Source organism: Doryrhamphus excisus, linkage group LG13 (genome assembly GCF_037039965.1).
Source record: "Doryrhamphus excisus strain RoL-2023G ecotype Guam linkage group LG13, RoL_Dexc_Guam_v1.1, whole genome shotgun sequence".
Taxonomy (NCBI): Eukaryota; Metazoa; Chordata; class Actinopteri; order Syngnathiformes; family Syngnathidae; genus Doryrhamphus; species Doryrhamphus excisus.
The window spans coordinates 13,983,593-14,006,832 of NC_136369.1; the positions used below are offsets into that span (position 1 = coordinate 13,983,593).

Below are 23,240 nucleotides of genomic sequence, written 5' to 3' on the forward strand. Positions count from 1 at the left end.
CTGGTCGCCACCCAATCACAGGGTACATATAGACATTCACACTCACATTTATACCTATGGACAATTTGGAGTCGCTAATTAACCTAGCATACAATTTGATACAATTTAAGGCAAAATGAGGTTCTGGCCTCAATAATAAGCCAAACATCGTCTATACTCACATGGGAGGAAACGAGAGTACCAAGAGTAAACCCACACAAGTACAGGGAAAACACAGCACCATCCTAACTGTCTCAAAGTATGAGTTACGAGGTTACATGAATAAAAAAAACGATCTATATTTGTAGTTATAGTTTCCAACCTACCTTGTGTGTGTGACCACTTATGTGAATCTCTCGTCATTGTCTGGCCGAGGAAGTGGATGACTGCTGCAGTCCAATTGTTGCTCCATACTTTCATTTCCTCTGGTTGGCCGATGGGAAGATGGAAAATAAAAAAAGACAAGTAGTGTTTACACTTGGACACATTTTGCAGGCGCATTGTCCCGCAATTTTCTGAGGCAATGCATGTCATTCATTCATTCATTCATTCATTCTCTATACCGCTTATCTTCAACAACCATCACGGGTATGCTGGAGCCTATCCCGGCTGTCTTCGGGCGAGAGGCGGGATACACCCTGGACTGGTGGCCAGCCAATCACAACCATTCACACTCACATCAGTGCATGACATGTACCTATTTATTCATTTCTGCATAAGTCAATTTTCACCTTCTCCAGTACTGTTTACATCTAGCGCATGACAATAGTATGCACAACATGCATACAACATGCATTGTTCCTGCATGGGTATACACTGCCATTGACACTTCCTGCGTCCGTGACATTATTTGATCCCGCTGCGTCCCACGTGATACCATCTAACAGCAGGTATACCACCTAGCTCCATTAATTTCTCTATTTGCATGGGACCTACAAGATGTGGAACTCCATAGAGGACGCTCTTATTGCAAAAAAAAAAAAAAAAAGAAAGGTAGGTCTTTTATTATCTCACACCTGCAGAAAGAGAGAGAAGGAGGCATTGACTAGAAAAAAGCTGACTCAAAGACATCGCTTTAGGCATTATGATCACATATTAACAGAAATTCACAGGGAAGGTCTCCCTGGACTTACTCCAAGTGATGGGGGCGAAGTTAGTCCATTCATGTGAATGACACACGCTTTGATATGCATTGCCTGCATTGTTTGGGCATAGTTTGTGGTGCATTTGTGCTTCATTCATTCATTTTCTACCGTTTATCCTCAAGTGGGTTGCAGGGGGTGCTGGAGCCTATCCCAGCTGTCTTCGGACGAGAGGCAGGGTACACCCTGGACTGGTCGCCAGCCAATCACAGGGCACATATAGACAAACAACCATTCACACTCACATTCATACCTACGGACAATTTGGAGTCACTAATTAACCTAGCATGTTTTTGGAAACCGGAGTAAACCCAGAGAAAACCCACGCATGCACGGGGAGAACATGCAAACTCCACACAGAGATGGTTGAGGGTGGACTGACGTCTACTGATGTCAATGCAAACCCGTACTACCTTATATGGGCTGCAAATTGCCTGCACACAGTAAACGTGAACCAATGTATCTGGAAGTCCTCGGGAGCATTTGGGAGTGTGACCAATCACAGCAGAGTGGGCATACCTCGAGGAGGGTTCATTAAACAGACCGTTTGGGTTGGAAGCAGGAAAGATGTGCAGGAAGATTTCGAAAGCTTTCTTATCCTGTGTAGCTGCCTCACAACTCCATAAAAAGCACGGAAAATGAGTATAATAGGTCCCCTTTAATGTTTGTGGAAGGGTCCTTTTTTGTACAATAAAGCTAACATTTCTCCAAAGGAGATTGAAGGAGTGCTAGATACAAAAGAAGAGTACAGTGGTGAAAAAAGCAGGTGGTCTTTTGCTCAGTTGCCGGGGAAATTACAGTATGAAGAAGATCAAACTGAGGGTTAATACGAGCGCTTCACACAACTGAGTAGATTAGCCTGTGAGTGGTAATGAGGTTATAATCAAGTGTTTGACAAAGTCACAATACAGTGCAGCTACACTTGTTACACGCGCACGTGCGTGCAATGTTCCTAATTACGCAGAAAAGTCTGTGACATAGTTCATAAGAAATATGTGCTAAAGCAGTATTAAAACAATCACCAGGTATACACCCATTAGGTTTTCTAATAAGGATGTGTTCATTTGCTACTTAATGTTGAATGAATTGCGTATAGGGGCACAAGACAGAACGTGTTAACTAATTGATCTGCACCAGGACACAAAATTAGGTACACTTGCCCAATTGATTCAGATACAAGAGCAATACAGTACTTCAAAACAGGAGCATGATCACAAAGTATGAATTTAAGAATACAATAATAACAATAATTCTAATTTGCCACTTGACTGGACATATTTGTGTACTATACAGCTCTTGTGTTGGATGGTTTGAGACGGCACAGTCATTGCATGTTACATTACATGCTTTGCAATTCATGACAGACAAGAATACTGACAAATTCACTTGCTTCACTCACAGTGTGCCACTGTAGAGCCGTAATTCATTTTGTGCCTCCTCCAGGTGCCCGTATGAAGTCTGTAGATGCATAGCCAGCTCAGGAAAACGTACGCCTTGCTCCCACATCTCCCCGGGGTCTCTGATCCGGACCTGGAATAACCACAGAGACGCACAAGTATCAGATAATGATCACTGTTTCTTTCTGCTTCAGCCTCCCTCCCGCCTCTGTCTTTGTCTGATCCTTCTCCCACAGGTGGTGATGGTTTACAGCTAAAAGCAGAGGCCAATCCTCTTCATCTCTCCTCCTGTGACAGAGACCACGAAAGAGGCCGAGAGGGAAAGAGTGAGGAGAAAAAGAAGCTGGGCGGCGAAAATCCAAGCAAGTCTGGGGATAAATTAAGTGGATGATTGAAAAAAGAGGGGTGGCAATGTATGATGAAGACATACAAATATGTCTGTATGCTAAGCTGTAAATGAAATAATTATTTATTATTATTATTATTAAACATAGATCAAGAGGTTGACTACAGCCACATGCCAAATTTTTCTGACACAGCAATTATTCAATTTTGTAACCTGCATAATTATTCATTTAGACAGCATAGATCACAGAGTTGTTACATGTTCATCTTATGCTGAGGTGACCTTGTTTGCTGAAAAGCAAGGTTGGGGTGAAGGCAGAGGAAGGGGGCGGGTGTGGGGGACCCTGTCCTTGCTCCTATCACCATGGGATCAGTGGCCTGGCCTGACCACTTCCACAACCTGCACCTCAACCTTATCCATCACCACCAGATAGTTATCACGCTAGGTTTGGGGTGAAGGAGGAGAAAAAAACAGGGACTGTCTGCGGTAATCACATAGAATAATTGCAGCAATTTATCATTTGCATTCTGTTTACGACTTCTATTTTCATTACTAAACCCCAATATCATTGATCACCAGTCTTTTTTGAGACCAAGATCCCTGGTCTTGGCTTTAAACATGCGCAAGACCTTGTGACCTTGGTCGCTCTCTGGGAGGGGAAGCCACTGATGTAACAATACTATTTTTCCCAAATATGGACCAGTAGCTTGTGATCAACGGAATGGTGCTCATCTCTGTGTTTAGCCTCTTTGAGGTGGAAAAAGTTGCACATTATTTGCAGGGATTGCTATTAGTGATGCTCTGAACAAACAACAAACACTATTTGACTATCAGTCCACTTGAGACAACATCTAAAATATCAGATCCGACTATGAAAATCCTAATTTGGAGACAGCCTTCATCATTTCCAATGAACACGCACATCCAGTGGATTTCTCCTACACATGATTCGTGCAAATGTTTGACAGCTGCACACACACACACACACACACACACAATGTTCTGTCAAATGCAGACACTAAACGTCTCTTTACAGTAACCCCCGAGAGAGCTGTGTGCCATGTTTTAATGATGCAATTCCTCTTTGAAAGTAGTTTTAAAGGAGCTCTGCCTTCAATAAGAGTAATTCCCCATTGGGCAAAAAGAGGATGTTGAGGGGCTCATGTGATTAGAATGACACTCTGTAAAACTATTACTCTCTCATATCTGTTGCGCAGCCTCTGGTATTTTTCTCAGGCAAAACATTAGGTACAGGTACATTTTTATATGTCTATTTTCATTGTAGAAGGGGTATGGCTGGCATATGCCAAGGAAGAAATAATTATATTTGGGAGGGAATACATTTCATAAGTCCAGTAATTTTCCATATAGAAGACACAAGACATAAGGTGGAATCTCTGCAATATTCCCACCTGGAGAAGAAAATCCAATATATTTTATGTACTGTTTAACATTATTCATTCATTCATTCATTCATTTTTTTACCGCTTATCCTCACGAGGGTCGTAGGGGGTGCTGGAGCCTATCCCAGCTGTCTTCGGGCGAGAGGCGGGGTACACCCTGGACTGGTCGCCAGCCAATCACAGGGCACATATAGACAAACAACCATTCACACTCACATTCATACCTATGGACAATTTGGAGTCGCCAATTAACCGAGCATGTTTTTGGAACGTGGGAGGAAACCGGAGTTTTAACCCACGCATGCACGGGGAGAACATGCAAACTCCACACAGAGGTGGCCGTGGGTGGAATCAAACTTGCGTCTCCTAGCTGTGAGGCCTGCGTGCAGCCTATCTGCTAACTTACGACTGAGATTTTGTTTGTTTGTTTGTTTTTTACAGTGTCTTGTGTCAGTAAAGCTACAGTATAATTTCTGCAGAATCCTGGCTTTTCGTATCTTACCTGCTGTTTGGTGCTAGCGATCGGAGGAAGTATGGGCCTGGGAGAGCAGAAGGCTCTACCTCTTCTCCTTGGGGATCCTGGAGGGACAGCGAAAGTGGGGGGCGTCGGGGATGCAGGTGTGAGATGAGTGCTGTCCCTTGGGACTAGCTTGGTGGGGGCCTGGTACTTGACCTGCCTCAGTAGTAACTCCATCTCATGGGGGACGAGCCTGAATGGAGAGTTGAAAACCCCTGGGCACTATGGAGGAAGAGACGAGTTGGGTCAGTTTCATCCACCAATTAAATAAGGTTACACACTAAAAAACACACAGACGGTCCAATGTTGTATTACACACAAGCACCGATACACACATGTAAACATGATCTAAAATGGATTTTCTAAATAAGTCCTGATCGAGAATCACTCCCATAACAGTGATCCCTCTGCGTGTATGTTAATAACCAAACCAAAGCTCTGAGTTGGAGCACTCTATCTACTTTATATGCTAATAACACCACTTGCAATTAAGGACACTTAAAATGAGAAAAGGGCTTAAGTGGGAAATCAGTCGTATCATGTGTCAGCTTTTTTTCCCCCAAAATAGCATTTCCAGACTGGGTGATTAATTTTGAATGGTATTTAGTTAATATTTCACAATAAATAAGGGCTACTATAGCGTTGCCCCTAAGTGATCACTATTGCAGGCCACAGTTTATAATGATCATGTCTTTTTCTAACATATCAGAAGGTATGAGAGGAAATTTCATGACCTCATCAAAATGGATGAAACATTTGTAATCTCAAGTTATGTCATAAACACACCGGACCATGGAAGCCAAATAAAAATGTGACCTGTATTTTATGCACAAAAATTCTAACGTGAATTCACAGTATTGCCAGGTTTTCCTTAGTCAGACACAACAAATACCAATTAATTATAATAACCCAGAATTTAAGAAACAGATTAAAAAAAAGAACTTTAAATAGCACCAAAAAGTAACACAAAAGTCCATCTATTGTGAATGACCGCACATCGAAAACCGCCTTATTCCGCGAGGGACTGGAACATTTCAATAGACAAAAATAAACGCAAATTAACACAAACATGTCACTTGTTACAAATACAACAACATACACACACAGTAACAACGTGCAGAAGAGCAATGATGTTGACCCCAGGAACACAGCATCTCTGTCTCTGTCAGAGGGACTTGGGGCCTTTTGGTAAGCTGTGAGTGTAACTGTGTGTGTGTGTGTGTGTGTGTGTGTGTGTGGGCCGGGGTCCGAGAAGTGCGGAAGGATGAACTGTGTGGGAGAGCCATCTATTCACTGCTGACAAGGTCAGAGCTATGAAGGGAAAGAGTCCCCTGCCATATGCAGAGAAAGAGAGTACGATATATACAGTCCACTATAGAGCGAGAAAGAGCTGACACAGGACTGGGATGGAGTAACAAAACTTTTCCTCTGAAATTAGTACATCATTAAATAATAAGTGAAAAAGACACCACAGATCAGATTTCTATTTTATACTTTAGCGAGCCAAGAGAGTGAGATACTGCATACTGTAAGTATGGCAGTTGGGGTCAAAGGTCATATAATGCAGCACTCCATCAACATGCAGGCACTATGTTTGTGTGTTGCATCCCTACCCGCTTAGTGCTGAGTAGATGGTGCCATCGGTAAGCTTGATAGACTTTGGCTTTCTGTTCGTTCACCTTTTTCAGACAGATTTTCTCTCGCTTCTGGAGCTCTTCAAGTTCTTCCATTTCCCTCCTGAAACAATATTTGAAATTGTAAGTCTTGTCACTGAACAATATGCACGCAGGCATGTTCCTTTTTTGCTATTTTAATGGTAATTTACACTGAAGTAAATCCAAATAATCACTATCATCACTCAGTATAACAAATGATCTGAAACATTTTCAACTTGTTCAATATATTGACAAATCGATATCGACAAATCGATGCATCAATGCAGCCTTAATTCGGACTCGGGGAGGTGAAGTTAGTTGAAATCAGAAATGTAGACTCTCTGGCTTTAATAGTGTGGATGAGACAATGTTAGACTTTGCAAGATGTAAAGAGTGTATCACAAAAATACCCCACATGGGTGTCACTACGTTCACGGAGAAAACTGTGTAAGAGATTTTTCCATTCAAATGCTACTTGTGTTGTGTTACTCAATTAAGAGATGTGTGTTATGCTTACGTCATGCTTGTCCCACTGTCAAACTAGTCATTCTCTGTATTTTCCCGTTGATTCCATCACTACTCCTATACTTAACTAATAACTAATAATTAACTTTTTGTTGTGCTTCTACTTAATAGATTTGATCTACTTGAGAGACGTTACGTTTAAAAACCAGTGTCACTGTTTGTCAGACACCAACAACAGTTATGTTGCACTGAAACAGTCTTTAAAAAGTATATTTTGCAAAATATCCATCCATCTTCTGTACTGCTTGTCCTCATTAGGGCTACGGGTAAGCTGGAGCCTTATAAACTATGAAATGAAATTTTCTTTGGTTTTGTTTCACCCTATCTTTGAGATATTACCGTATTTTCCAGGAATATAAGCCACACTTTTTTTTCCATAGGTTGGCTGTTCCTGAGACTTATCCTCCAGAGCGACTTTATACATGAAAAGATATATATATATATATAATTTCACAGACAGCCACAAAAGGGCATTCTAGACTTTCGCACCGATATTTTCTACTCCTTAATTCAATATTTAAACAGTAGACGTTGCAGAGGGAAAGTTTGGAGTAAGGCTACTCTTACTGGCATGAAGAAAACAAAACAGTTACAGTACTTAAAATGGTTTGTTATGTTACATAAACCCTGGACACCTTTTTCTGTTCTGTTTATTTTTCGTGTAGCTGAATAACCATTGTGTTAGCATATATTACACCTATTCAGCCTGTTATTGATTCTTTTATTAATGTTAGAACTTGCCTTCCAAGATGACGCAATGTCTGTTTTGGTCAAGTAGTTTGTAAAATAAATTACCCACAAAAAATGCGACTTATGGATGTTTCTTTTCTACCTAATTATGCATTTTTTGCCTTGTGCGACTTATACTCCGGAGAGAGAAAATATGGTATCGTTATCGTGAGCCATGCATTGCAAATGCAACTATATGGCCACATCGTGTAGCAACAATAATGTCCATTAATTTGAGCAACTAAACCATGACAAAACAACAACAAAAATGAAATTGGAAAATGTCAACACCCAAACTGTACACACAAACAGAAGTAGAACCATTTGGACTTAAACAATAAAGATTTGAGCAAATGAACATCCAAGTAATGTGGAGCTGTGCCGCTGTATTTTTAATGCAGCCTTTGCTGGTAATTCCCTGAAGTGTCCTTCAGATGAATGAAAAAGTGCCTGATACTAAAGGGCTGGGACAGCAAAGGTACCGTGAGAGAAAAACAAGGGGGGAAAAGTGAGCGAGCTTGAGGGTATAAGTGGGAGGATGATGAATATATTTCATCACAACAGCCAGGACAGGTCTGTCTGTGACATCTGTTAAGCCACGCTGCTTAAATGGGATACATTAAAAGCCCATACACAGCAATTTCATCTGGCAATCACACAGCCTTATTGTTACAAGGGGGTAATAACTTAAAATAGGGAATTGGAAACAATTACTAAAACACTCATATCACGGTTATGTGGAAGCAGGACGGCTAAAGCCAATCTATTTCCTCAAGAGCAATTCCAGTAAGAGTTGGCTCGAGCTCATCAACAATTCATCCCCTTTTTCACAGGCTTCCACTCCACTGTTCTAGCCAACTTCTATTTTCAATTACAAACCTCCACAGACAAATCAGAATATTCTTAGTGGGGTCTGTAATGGCGGGTTAATACATTCAGCGGCTAGTGGCGTTTAAAAAGAAATCACAACACCGTTCCCGCCGCCTTTGCATTCTCATTTCTTTCTCAGCATCAGATTATATTACAAGATAAATGAAATATGCAGAACATTACCCCCGCACATGCAAATCTATATGTGTGTGCATGTATGTGTTAAGCTCAGAAGTTTAAGTCTATGCATGATAGTGTGTATATGAATATAGAGGTTGCTTGGCCTCCATTTGTCACCCTGGCTAACAGGGATATTACTTATTAATGCAAAATATAAAGTTGCAGTTTACTCTGGGACAGTGTAAATGAACTGAATAACCACAGTGTACTCTGTGTGTATTTAAGTTTATTATTTATGCATTAAAGCTGCTTTAAAAAAAAAAGATATGGGCTATATTTCTATATCAGCATGTGTGTCAATATTCATGCAGTGTTCAAAGAGCTTTTCTTGAATGTGCGTGGAACCTTGCTATCTGCACAAGTGTGTGTGTGTGTGTGCGTCGTGTTGAATGGGTGACCTTTGTTTCCCTGCCCCCAGCCCCAACATTATTAATTGCTGTGTAGTGGACAAAAGCCAAACAGATTTGTAACGGCTGAAGGCACCTCGATCTGTGTCGACCCAACCAGCCGACACAACATACAACCCTCATTAGCCCTGTTCGGCACGCTGCACATGCACTTGCTACATTGGTGTGTGTATGTGTGTGTGTGTTTTGAAGTAAGTGAGACATTGAACGGTGGAAGTAGATTAAAGGACCAAAAAGAAAGATTCAAGCAATGAATGCCATGTCAATAAATCAAATGAAAAATTTGTTTAGAGATATTTTTGTATATACAGTGAAACCTTGGTTTTCGTACAGCCTTGGTTTTCAACCAAAAATATTGCTACAAATATGCCCTGGTGGCTGCATGGTGCATAAGTGGTTCGTGCGCAGGCCTCACAGCTAGGCGACCAGAGTTCAATTCCACCCTCTACCATCTCTGTGTGGAGTTTGCATGTTCTCAATGTGCATGCGTGGGTTTTTCTCCGGGTACTCCGGTTTCCTCCCACATTCCAAAAACATGCTAGGTTAATTGGTGACTCCAAATTGTCCATAGGTATGAATGTGAGTGTGAATGGTTGTTTGTCTATTTGTGTCACGACGCTACATGACTCCTGCCTTTTCTGGTTGCTGCGGAATATGTATTTATATGGGAAAGATGCATGCCGAGCTCTTATAAACTGCACTTCTGCCACCTTGTGGTCGTTTTTACGTCTTAAAGCTGCACCAAACATGATCTCTTCTATTGTGCACTTGCATCATCACCTCTTTTTTTCCCTGTGCAAAAAAACCATAAAATACATATAGTTGCATCTTTGGGTGTTCAGGTTGAAAAAAAACCCCATATGAATACATATTTGGTAGTGAATAAGTTCCAAATGTTCAGGGAAAAAAAAGCATGGGATACTTCTGGGATGCAAATTGAACACGGAGAGTTATCTTCTTTTTGACCTTTTTTTGTATGAAAGCTAAGACTGTTAAAATGTTTCTTTAAAAGCGCGTTGACCCGGGAAGAGATTATTTCTATTTCTCTGATCTTTAAATGGGAATTCAAAATACAAACAAGTCTGATGTCGATCAGTTGGTTGGTTTTTTTTTGGATTGGCTTTAGATTATTATGACCATGCATACATGAAGTAGGACGAAGCAGAGCTTATTTATTCTTACCATTCTCTACACAGTACATCAGCGATTGCTAATGATTTTTTATGCTATGAAAAAGGTAGGGATATTACCGCCCGAGTGAAATCCCCAAATTCCGGAATGCACACATCCAAAACCAGCATCACCAGCAACAATGTGTACTGTTCCATCTTTCTGGGGAGGTTTGTTTTTATTCCCAAAACAACAACAATTTTTTCCCTTTGTGAAAGTCTCACAAAAAATGCTGTCTATTGGTGAATATCTTATAATAAAGCGTGGAGACGGTGAATAAACGAGCTCACCGATCCTCCCTCAAGTACTTTCAAATAAGCCAAACCTGAACTGACATTTGACCGGGGACCTGTTCACTTATTTAATGGCTAATATAGTACAGCTAAATTTCTCACCGCTCCCTCAATAATTTACCTCCTGGTTCAAAATGGGGCGTCAAGGGCTGCTGGGATATCAGAGACCGAGACACTTGCGGTCATCAAGGCCAGCAACAGAGCAACTAATTGGCCAAATTCTAAATATTTAATGGAGGCTTGACCTGATTGGCTGCTTTAATTGCTCCAATTAAATGATTCAATAGGGCGACAAGGAGGAGGAGACAAGGGTGTCAGCCAGTCAATTGAGACAATGGCCAGTTGGATGTATAGTGCCTGTAAATTGACTTTCTCATAAATGACTCATAAATTGATCACTTCATTGTGCAAAGTACTAAAAACTGGTACCATGAAATGGTTTGGGAAGCGGACAAATATATTTAGCAAAAAGTTGAAAAGCCTTCAAGTTGTCCTTAGTTTCCTTCATTGTTTCCTCCTCAAAAGTAATTTTCTTAAGAGTCAAGGAGAGCACAGCAGCCAGATTATACTGCACCACACATCCCCCCCTCCCCCCCACACACGCACGCTCAATATACAAATCCAATCAAACTGAGGGAGTGAACTTGTCTCCACCCAAACTGGATCAGAAAGTAGCGGCAAAAGAGAGACTGACGCATAGAAGCGGTTCGAGTAGGCAGTGCAGGTCCCACTCCGCTGTAGCAGCTCGCCTTTCATCAATGTCCTTGAGAGGGACACGAGGAAGGGAGCGATGAAGAAGTCTGGAGAAAAGAGAGACAGGAGAAGAAGTAGCTGGAGGATGTGAGACGCCACAGAAGAGCAGAATAAATAACCCCGACTGTGTCAAGTCTGTGCATTTTTTTTTTTACATTTCAGTTCAAATAAGCGTATGGAAAATAGAGGTAGGTGTACATAAGTTGTGAATGTTCCCGTGTTGTTGCGGCATCACAGGGAGAATATTTATCAGATGATGGCGGTAATAATTACCCAGCTGTTTATGGCAGATAGAGGAATAATTCATGCAGCCAACAGGCCGTGTTGGTGGCAGCGGCGATGACTCCAGCACATTTAGTAAATATGCAAAACAGCCTCGCGCCGCTTTCCTAATTGCCCCCATCGTCCCACCGCATGCCCTTATTAAAGCCCAGGAACTTTAAGTGTCTCGCTGACAAAGTGATAAATTGTTGGGGTGCCGAGGAAAACTGTGGCAGAGTGGGGACTGAGCTGGGGTCTTGACTTCATTAGGCTATGCAGAAGGAGAGGAAGGATGAATGAGGATGGACGCTGATGCACTGGTGGTGGTGGGGGTGCGGGTGCGGGCGGGGGGGTGCACAGAACAAAGTGGAATTAGAAGAAGAAAGAGAGGTGCTGCAGAGTAGAAAATGAAGTTGAACTCAAGTGGTGTGTAGAGCCAAACACAGACATTTTAATAATAAATTGAGTATAAAACACTACAAATATGGTAAATATTTAACTTTTTCTTTGTTCCACACGGTAGTTGAGTGGTTGTCGCACATGCCACACAGCTAGAAGACCTGAGTTCGATTCCTGTGTGATTCCGATCTCTGTGTGGAGTTTGCATGGTCTCCCCGTACGTGCATGAGTTTTCTCCGGGTACTCTGGTTTCCTCCCACATTCCAAAATTATGGATGCTAGATAACCTGGGATAAACTCCAGCATGTCTGCGACCCTCGTGAGGATAAGCAGTACAGAAAATGGAAGGATAGAATTTCAGAGGTTTTACAGTAGATCAATGTTATATTAGGATTTTTTTAACCAACACAAGATGCTACAAATGATTATTATATTTTATATTGAAGTGGCACTTAAATCATACAGTCCACATGTTTGATTCCCCTTTTTCCTTGATTCATACTTGTTTTTATTGTGCCTTATGTAGAAAATATTGTCTTATGCAGGTTAGGGGTAGTAGTGCCACCAGTTGCTTTGCTTTGTGCTATGCGGAATGCAAGAGCATTATTTTTTTGTGTGTGGACAAGTGAGTTTTATTTAAAATGAGTAGGGGAAAATAGACATAGAAATAGATCATAAAAGTCAAAGAAAGACTACTCAGTCAACATAAACCCTTAAATCAGCCATGGTGACTATTTGAGTGTTGGACCAACAGTCAGACAAGACAAGTCCTAAAAGAAAGGGGCACGCTGGTGGATTAAAAAAGCAGACCTTGGCGGCATGAGTGATCATGCAGCGTGCAATCTGAGGGCTTGCCGGCTCCCAGAGAAAGGATGTTTCAAATAAATGCCTGCGCGGCATTAATTGATCGCAACTCTGGCAGCACTAAATAAACATGTGATTAACTGGAGAGGAAAATGACCTCAACACCTCAAAGCATTTGCAGCATGTCACACATAGTTGACAATCAAACCTAATCAGGTGCAACTGTAGTCCTAATTTGTTCTTTTGTCAATGTGAACACAAACAAAACATGCACCCATGAAGCTGCTAATTTTTTAATCTGAGCTGTTGAGAACTGTGATATGCAAATGATGTTACAAATGATAATTTGTTGCTTGGTTTCAACATTACAAAAGCCTATTTGACTATATTATATAGTTTTTCCATAATTTTTCCAGTTTATCTTGTCGTTTTTTTTAACCTTTTATTGGCAATATAGTATTAGAGTGAGGTTGTGCAGGTGTCCATCTGTCTTTGTTATGATCATGAAGTGGCAACGCTTCCATAATAGGCTTTAAAAGCCTGCTCCCTCATCCCTCAAACAGGGGGCAAGGAGTGTGTAGAAAAGCTAAAACTGCTGCTGGGGAGGTAAGGAGACAAGTCAGTGATCCAAGAAGCCCTTTTACAAATTTACATTTAATTTTAGCAAAACCCTAAAGATATTTTGGGGTAAAATATATTAGCAATGCTAAAATAATGACTATTAGTTAAGTGTGTGTGCGCTTTTTTTGTCCAAAGTAAAAGATGAGTGTAACTCTAGCAGTACACCCTGGAGCACGGGGTGTTTTATTAATGCAGCATCTGGGGTTCAAATCACAGGCTAATTTTTAATTTTTTCACATCGTTCACTTCTCACTGTCTTCGCCTCAAGCGCTTTAAAATGATTTTTCCTCCCTTCGTCTTCTTAGCCATCTTTCTCTTTGTCTCTATGTCACTTTCATTCCCTTACATTTCCTCTCAGCTAATGTCTACTCTGCAAGGACAGATCTTAGTGCCGCCATATCGTGCCTGTTCTCACACACACACGCATTAAGGTCATAGGTACCCAATTAGATCATATAAAATCCTCAGGAGTGGCCTAAAAAGCCGCAGCATAGCTAAGATAATCTTGACCAATCCTTGAAATGAAGGATTTTTCATTCTTCAACTTTCTCAGCTCCCTGAGAGACATGCTTACATAAATATATCAAGTATTGCCATCACATCAGCATATACTGTGCATAAACTAATGATAAACACCACAGACTATTGATGGTCCAATAAAAAAATCACCCACTCACACAAAGCTTAGAAAAGCAAGCTCTGAAGCTATAAAATCGAGAAATTTGTGAAGAATCAGGCAAAGATCATCCCACGTTAAACTCGTAAAAGTTTCTCAAACAATAAAACTGTACATTTTTTGGCACATCAACAAGCGCTTAACGTTAGTCCCTCCCTCCTGTGCTCCATTGCTCTACAGACTCTTCAGGCTGAATTATACAATGCTCTATTATATATTATAGTACAATGTGGCAGTTTACAATAACACACCATTCATTTTTATTCATTTATTTCTTATGTAAGTTGACACTTAACTTATTTTCCGGACTATAAGTCGCACTTTTTGTCATAGGTTGGCTGTTCCTGTGACTTATACTCCAGAGCGACTTATAAATGAAAAAAAAAATATATAATTTCACAGACAGCCACGAGAGGGGACTCTACCCTACTCTTAACTATTCAATATTTAAACAGGAGACGTTAGCTTACAAAGACAACGAAGAACGACAGAACACAAATGTCCCCCAAAAAGCCTGTTTTCTATTCTTTCATTAATGTTAGAACTTGCCTTCCAAAAGGACATAATGTCTGTTTTGGTCAAGTAGTTTGTAAAATAAATTACCCATAAAAATGCGACTTATACTCCAGTGCGACTTATGTATGTTTTTTTCTACCTAATTATGCATTTTTGGCCTTGTGCGACTTATACTCCGGAGCGACTTATAGTCTAGAAAATACGGTATTACAATCGGTGTTACGGTGTTACACTCTTCTGCACTCACACTGTCTGTACGCCAGCGGCTTTGCCTCCACCCACCGAGACAAAGAGACCTAAAAGGGCTCACACCGTTCATGCCGTTGTTCTATAGAATAAACGAACCAAAGTGCTGAAACCAATGCACAGAATTAAATCTCTTCCTGCATGTTTGGAGGCAAGGGAAGGAGAAAACAAATAAGCAATATATTAAGGTCGACTAAATTATTGAGTTAATCTTCATTTATTATGTGATGAATTAATTAATATACTATTTTCCCACGTCTGTGCCCACAGGACACTGTGTTTTTTTCTGAACGGGCAAGATCTTGGGACACTCCAAGTCTCTTCTGTATTGAACAGAAAAATATGTCCATTTCAGCCCATTTGTGCGTCGCCATATTGTGAGGTGCAAAGGTGTGACAAAGACAATATAAATACTACAAAATGGTGGAACTTACCTTTCATATGCTGTGATTTTTGAAGTATAACAACACCTCATTGTGTGACAAATATATTTTGCTGCATCTAAACTCTGAAAAAACTTTTACACATCTCAAACGTAGCCCGCACCCCATGTTACTGAATCGCAGAAGACTATATGCAGATGAACCATGAACAATCATACCTCCACATTGTATATATAAATGTATAATTAAAATAAAAGTACCAAAATATGTAACAGAAAAGAGAAAAGAGTAAAATAGCAAAATGTGCATTACTTTCTTTTTTACCTGACTACTTGATTTGTCCTGGATAGTCTTTCCAGGTAGCTCTTGCGTGAATAGAAGCTATGAATGTACTTGCGCACATAAAATCCTCGCCACCTTCGCTGGATCTGCAGACAAGCACATCATGGAAGACACATCAAACCCATGACTGTATTAATGGCGCGAACAACAGCCTTAAATCACACATGGCATCATTATGAATCTTTTTCCCTGTCATGATGGAGGGACAAGCCAAGGTGGGATAGACAGCTGTCATAGCCGCTCCATACGTTTTTTACTGCGTCGCTGCAGATTGATCGTGGAAGCTGCAGATTAGCCTCACCTCGCACACACCCACACATGTGAGCGCGGCATTCCGAAGTAGAAGGGCGGATGTCCTTCAGACTAATTAGGAGATTAAAACAACAGCGAGTAAAAGAATCATCACACTATACGAAGAAGGAATAAGGAGAGACGACGGCTGGAGGATGGGGAAGAAAACAACAAAGAGCAAAATGAGAATTAGCATTGATCTGCCAGTCAATAGATAATTTTAAATAAAGTAATTGCCGCCTCTCAAGTTCTTGCTGACCTTTGTTGACAAGTGAAATCGATGCAGCCGAATCTGATACAAATCCGAGGTGCAGCATGTAAACATTGGTTTCTATTACGGTCCTAATACATTATCCTCCGTTAGCTTAGCGCGGCACCATAAACAGGAGAGGAGCGATGAGAATGATTCAAAAGGAAGTGTCGCTGGGGGATTCTGGGATGATTGTTTCTCCCACTGTGTCTTTTCGCTTCCATTCACACACCAGCAAATATTTCTTTGGTAATAAAGGGCTGGCGACTACCGACGCCCTTCACTGATTCGTTCTTGCAAAGGGTCACTGGTACTCCATTTCGGCCTTATTCGTGAGTGCATTCACTCTTGCAAATACAAAGCAGTGGCCACAGAAATGCCAAAGTTTTTGCAGCATTAAATACATTCTTAAGGACTTGAACTTTTATACAAACAGTAAAAAAAAAAGTATTTTCTCAGATTGTCACCTCTGCTTTGTTCGATGCTGTGCACCATGAAATCATTCAATTGAAAAAAATAAATGCACTTCAAACAGTAATTACCTTTACTATGGCTGATACCACTTACATGTTGCAGTATATTTACCACATGCAGAATCGACATTGCATTTGTTATGATGGGATCTTTGAGGTCAAAGTGGCTACGACACAAACAAAACCCCCCCAATAACAAAATGAAAGTCTTCGCTTCATGAAATATTTTTGTCATACTGCTATCATAGATAAATAAACAACTATGAAAGACTGCAGGAGTGAAATGAAGTTGTGATTATGACACGATTTTAACAGTTTTTCGGAACCGATGCCATCTTGGCTGTGATGTCACTACCAGAATATGTTGTGGAAACCATGGATAATGTCCATCCCGAGCCGATCCGTATTGCCTAACAATCGGTTAAATGTTTTTTACTGTAACTGGTACTCCAACTTATACAGGTGTAATGTTGGAAATGTATATTTGGTTTATCGTTTTATGGTGTTATGTGTAAATACATGTGTTTTATTGTGCCTGCCTTAGGACGGCAGATGAAATTTAGCTATTTCAGCTAATTCTGGCACATTTACTGTGATAATTTTGCTTGTACGTTGATTAATATGTACCGTCCTAATAAATAAACAAACAAACAACACTCATTCATATTGTGTTGTGATGACTACGATATAACACACACACAAAAATGACTGTCTCTATGCATACACAAAATACAAAACCAGTGAGCAGCGATCGCTGCTTATCTAGCCCTGGCATGGAGATTTTTCGAAAAAACATGCATGATGAGTGACAGCCATGGTTGTTTAGCCAGCAACTGGGCATGAAAACTCATATTATTATTGTATGATTCTTAATGATGCTGTGATGGAAGACAACCCTTTGGATTTACTGTTGCACAGATAGCACATTAGCCGCGTAGCTAGTGCATCACTTGCATTTTGTCCTCCTTGGTAATAAAATGGTAAACATTTCAAGACTCACGTCTGACACAGGAAATATGCATTTTGGTACATGTTAATCTCACCCAACTACATTTTACATTTTTTTTTCCCAGCAGTCCACTACATCTTCTTGGGATCAGTGCCTTACAATGTAGGACAATGGCTGGTGAGTTCCTACAATGTTCACTTTCACATCCTCGTTGGGAGGACATGACACAATCCAGATAAAACTCATATTAAACTCAAGGAGTGAAATACAAACTTTGCAAAGAAAAGTCTGGATTGGCCCTTGTGGGGTTCAAACTTAGATCCTTCTTACATCACCAGCCGCGGATCCAATTCCCTGCTCCATTCACGTTAAGTTCTTTTTCATTAAAATTGCTATTGCATCCTAAAAGAGGCTGTGATATTTTATAGTGGTAATAAAGCACTTTTCCCTCTACCTTAAGAAGCTTCTACTCTGCTCCACATGGTGACATCAACTCCTGACCTTTTAACCCCTGCTCTGCACCAGCTGTGTCTAACACTACTCCTGGATATACGTCCTTTTTAATGTGACATTTACTGAGACAGCTGGGTGGTCACTTCTCGTTGTTTCATTTTCCAGTAAAAGCATAACATTTCCAAACAATTTCCAAGCCTTTCCACAACACATGCAAGCCACTTTGTCCAGCTGGTCATTGACACAACCTCTTCAATAAAAAATGGCGGATTTCAGTTTTTTGTTGGCCTATAAAACCCCTTAATGGTTGACGCAGAATGAAGTTGTTAGCAAAGGAAGAGACTATATGGAATTGTAAAAAATATGAGGTTTCTGTGAAATTCATTGTGTAAAAGTGTCAAAACATCAGTCACAGACGGACTGTGATGATATACAGTACAGAAAAATTCACACTCACATTCATACCTATGGAAAATCTGGAGTCGCCAATTAAACTAGCTTGTTTTTGGAATGTGGGAGGAAATCGGAGTACCTGGAGAAAACCCACGCATGCAAACTCCACACAGAGATGGCCGAGGGTGGAATCTAACTCTGGTCTCCTAGCTGTGTGGCCTGCGCACTAACCTCTCTTACACCGTGCAGCCAGATGAATGACAATCAATTGCAAAGTTTCTCTTTGTTATGAAAATGACCCCAAAAAATAATTTCCACTGCATTTCAGCCCTGCTACAAAATGATCAGCTGACATTATTTGAGTGATTCTTTTTTTAACGTACTGTAGATGATGATGTTGACAAAGATGAAAGCTGGAGATTACTGTCATCCTGAGATGAGAACAACAGACTGTCTCTGAAAGTCCATTAAGTTGTGGGATCAGGGCACTCCCAGTGCAGCGCTTGTTCAGGAATGGAGGCAGGTAGGCAGGAGTGCACCGGCTCACACAGTGAAGTGAAGACTTTTGGAAGATGGCCTGGTGTCAAGAAGGGCCCATAGAAGCCACTTCAATCCAGGAAAAACATTAGCGACAGACTGGTATTGGGCAAAAGATACAAGGATTGGGGTAAAACCGTATTCTCTTATGAATGCTCTTTGGGATTGTTTGGGGCGTACAGAAAAGAGCTTGTCCAGAGAACAAAATGGTGAGTACTACGCTCAGTCCTGTGTCATGCCAACACTAAACCATCCTGAAATCATTCACGTGTGGGGTTTTTGATCGGGTGTCCCATCACCACACATTTCCTGTCCCTCCACCGTGACATCCTATTTGTTCAAACAAGACACTGTGGCGATATTTACCTTGACCGCCATCTCGTTGTAGAAATTCATCTTCATGATAAAATATGCTGCCTGTGAACACAAAGGAAAAGACGACGTTACATGTTGTCTCACGGCCCTCTGATCTGTCCACAGCAGGCGTCAAAGATAAAGAGCTCTTAATACATAATACATTTCACACAGGCAGCGCAGATAGGGCCACTCCACGGGAGGAGGAGAGAGAGAGAGAGGGTGGAAAGCACCAGAAGAGAAAAAGACAAAGAGTCAGAGGGGTATGAAGGTAGAGAGAAAGAGAGAGAGAGTGATTAGGGGGACTTTGTATCAAGGGGAGGACAGTGCTCTCTTAATACACCAACACACGCGAAGGCCAAGAAAATCTATGGCGGTGAAGCAGCGAGCTAATGGAGATGTATGACGGCCCTACACTCTCCTCTGGATTTCATAATCAATGACAGCACCGCCAGAAGAGACTAACAAAAGGCCAGAGAATATGCAAGCCGTCACACACGCAGTCATCCAGTGGGGGCACATTTCAGGAGCACTCTGAAGAGTTGGCCATAAAAGGGATCCATATTTCAACACATCTTTTTTTCTTTCAATACCGACGGGTAAGAGACGAAGGAGACGGAAGACTTGAAAGGAAGCTGTAAATTCAGCTTGATGTTTGGAGATGAGGCTTTTGTAGAAGTTGCATTAAACATGATAAGGTCTAAAACGATGGCGGGAGTCAGCCGGATGAGGAACGGAGGAGCCTCTCTGGGCTCATTCAAAAATGTGGAAAGTGTGAGTGATTCAAATTAACGCTTGTCTGTTCCCAAACACCATCTTTTTAGCCCATATGCGTGTTGTGACACATCCTTCATCGTTTATACCAATGCCCCTCACCACCATCAACCCCCCGTCCCCCTTCACTTTTTTTTTTTTTGAACGCCTCCCAAACGGCGGCTGGCAGTTATGCTTTAGCAAACAGTCAATTTAGAGGCATGATAAATAGCTTGTTGTGATACGTTTACAAAACTCAATCCAGGGGAAAATTATATGTGAGAGCGCTGGGTATTGGATCCGGTATCAACAATCTGTTCAATTAAGAAGCAGTTGGAGGCAATATGCTGAAAATGTGGCCTTGTTTTACTAAAGCGCACACACACACACACACACGTGCACCACGCTAACTACTTGTACCATTTTGCCTCACACTCGTTCTAAATGTATCCCAGGAATTGCTATGCAGATAAAATTCTATCTCATATTACATCATATATCCTAAGTGCTAATTTCCCAATGTGTAATGAGTGAATTATATTTCTTAAGGTCAGATGTAGGGACTTAGGTGTATAGCAATTGAATTCTAATGCCTGCTATCATAACCTAATCAATACATCTATAGCTGTTCCGGGTTTGGGCTTACCATCACCATTTGTCTGAAATGTGCCCTTGCTTTGAAGCCCCGCCATGTCTTCTGTATAATGACCGCCTTCTCGTGCAGATGCCTGCAATAAAGTCATATTGGGAAGAGGATTAGGTGGATATTTTATGCATGTGAAATGGAGAAAACTTCAATTAAATTGTGAATGTCTTTTGTTAGTGTGTTCAATAAAACCTAAAAACAAAAGACATCCTCTTAAATGATAAGAACTAAAAAAAAAGAATGTCTATCCTGCATGAAATTTATTTAAATTAGGCGTCGACTAAAAGAGAGAAAAAAAAATCTATTATAAACTCTCTTGAAAGCAAGCAAAACAGCAATTTTGCTCGCTCACATGTATGTGATGTAAAATAATGGAATTAAAAGGTCACAGAATCATTATGCTTCTTCACACACACTCACAGAAAATTGCTGCTCTTCCAGGCCTTTCTATCATGTCCGATGAGCCTTTCTCCCACCCTTTAAGCAGCAGCACACATTTGTATTCATCTTCAAACATACTCTAAATGCAAGTCCATTGCGAATCTCCACCTCCAATGAGGCCATCAATTTCCAAAAGGCCATTTATACACCCAGAAAATCAATGCTTATAGTGGGATAGCACAACCCCAGAGTTGCACTTAGGCAGCTAAAATTGTTGCTAATTATCCACTTAACGCATTGATCAATTAACTAAAGTAATCTGAATTAACCTACTGTCTGGAAGTTTGTCTGCTGACCCTGCAGAATGGCGCTGGGGTCGCAGCACAGAACAGGCATGCGATAGAGACACTCATTTCTCCCGGTGTGTGTGTATGAGAGAGAAAGGAGAGCATAGAGCAAGCCACATTTATTCCTCAAGGCCATTTGCAAAGCTCTAGAAGTCCTATAATTATGGGAGTGAGACACTATACGGGTTTTCCCTGCAAATTAACATAGCCTGGATGTTTTATAAGCCCTGGAGGAAAAAAAGGCAAAGCTAAAATTGGTGTGGATGTATGAAATAAAAAGGGTGTAATCTGTCACATGACAAATGAAGACAGAAGGATCAAGTATTACCTTATGTAAAATCTCACCCTGTAGCCTCTGAAGCAGCTCTGGATCCGTATAGCAGCCCGGGATTTTGCCTGTTTGTTTGCCTCAGCTAACCTAAAGCAAAATGCATTCGTCAGAACTAGCTAAGCACCCCGGAAGTTTAAACCTAAATGACCTTAAAGTAGTACAGTAACTGGAAGTGGTTGTTATGATACATATAGATATATATATCATACGGTGCTATCATATGGAGGTGTATGTGAATTAATGAAAGAAATATACAATAATTTGATAAAGGTAATTTATCGTGCACTACGTATATCTTAGCTTTAGCTTGTTTCGCCGTAACACCCGAATAATAATAATTAGCATTGATTAGCATGTCTTTTTAAAATCAAGCATCTTTACCGATACCTTGCTAAGTAGAACTGTCGCTTTCTGAAGTCTTCTATTTTACACTTAATCTGCTGGAGCTCCGCCATTTCCACACTATACTGGCGTCCGTTTACTGTTGCCCGGGAAACACAGCCGTCAATCAGAGAAGAAAAGGCTACTTCCGGTAGAGGTGGGACAAGCACAGGTGGAGAGTTTTTTTTTTCCTTTTTCTTTTTTGCTGACTCCATTTGTTTGCGTTTCGTCTCTCAGTTAATATTCAAAAGCACTGTTGTGAATTTTTATATTTGAGCTTTGCATATAGTTTGCAGTCAATGACATAAATTATCAATAGTTGCAATTTTATGTTCATTCTATGGGTTGGAAAGGAGGCTAGCATAGCAGGCCATACGGTAAGTACAGTACCACTTTTATATGTTTCTTTAACGATTGTGGTATTATTTTTTTCTCAGACGTTTAACATGTGATATACTGTATGTAACCTTCTGTAATATAACTTGTTAAACATGAGAAAAATAAACCATGACCGTGATCACCGTATCCCGTGGCAATTTTGAGTTTTACTTAAAAACGTATTATGTTTAAAGGTAATTGACATACCATACATACCAGATGTGAGTATTCTTTGTTTGTGTTTGTTCTGGACATAAATCCCTTCATTAAATAAGTAACTGAAGCAGGGATTCAGGGATATATGTGGAAAAACTCCTATGAAAGTAATTCCTCTTCTGTGGATGCAGATTGTGCATCTGTGTATTGATCTGCCGGTGCCACAACTCTTCCATTCCATTCCATCATCCATTTTACCTCTTTCCTGACATTATCTTCATCTTCCTTCTTCATCACGCAGTTATCAGTTTATTTCTCATTGCACTTCCTCCCTCATTTTGCCTGCCACTCCTCCTCTTCAGCCATATTTACCTGTCCAAACGATCGCAAAGCTATCTGTCTAGCCAAGCCATTATAGATTATTTCTTAGCAGGCAGGCAAACCACAAATATAGCTATTCGATGAGCGTGTGTCTCCATACCCAAGTGTCATGTTCTCTTTCCTGTGTGTTTCCCTCTCAGGCTAATTTGCTGTCCGAGGGCCACAGTGGTTA

General features: G+C 40.8%; 1 protein-coding gene across 2 annotated transcripts; it reads right to left on the reverse strand.

Annotated features, from left to right (window-relative positions):
* Window positions 1-281: 281 nt before the first annotated feature.
* Window positions 282-22,994, reverse strand: spata17 (spermatogenesis associated 17). 2 transcript variants are annotated; one of them, XM_078795509.1, is made up of 9 exons: window positions 22,946-22,994; window positions 21,770-21,859; window positions 20,714-20,795; window positions 19,327-19,377; window positions 15,597-15,700; window positions 6,398-6,521; window positions 4,770-5,006; window positions 2,521-2,651; window positions 282-404 (listed from the first exon to the last, which is right to left on the reverse strand). In XM_078795509.1, the coding sequence occupies exons 1-9, from the start codon at window positions 22,966-22,968 to the stop codon at window positions 323-325; spliced, it is 924 nt and encodes a 307-aa protein (XP_078651635.1). In that variant the 5' UTR covers window positions 22,969-22,994; the 3' UTR covers window positions 282-322. The 2 variants fall into 2 exon arrangements, with proteins under 2 accessions (XP_078651635.1, XP_078651634.1); XM_078795508.1 differs by lacking the exon at window positions 22,946-22,994 and adding an exon at window positions 22,160-22,304.
* Window positions 22,995-23,240: the final 246 nt, after the last annotated feature.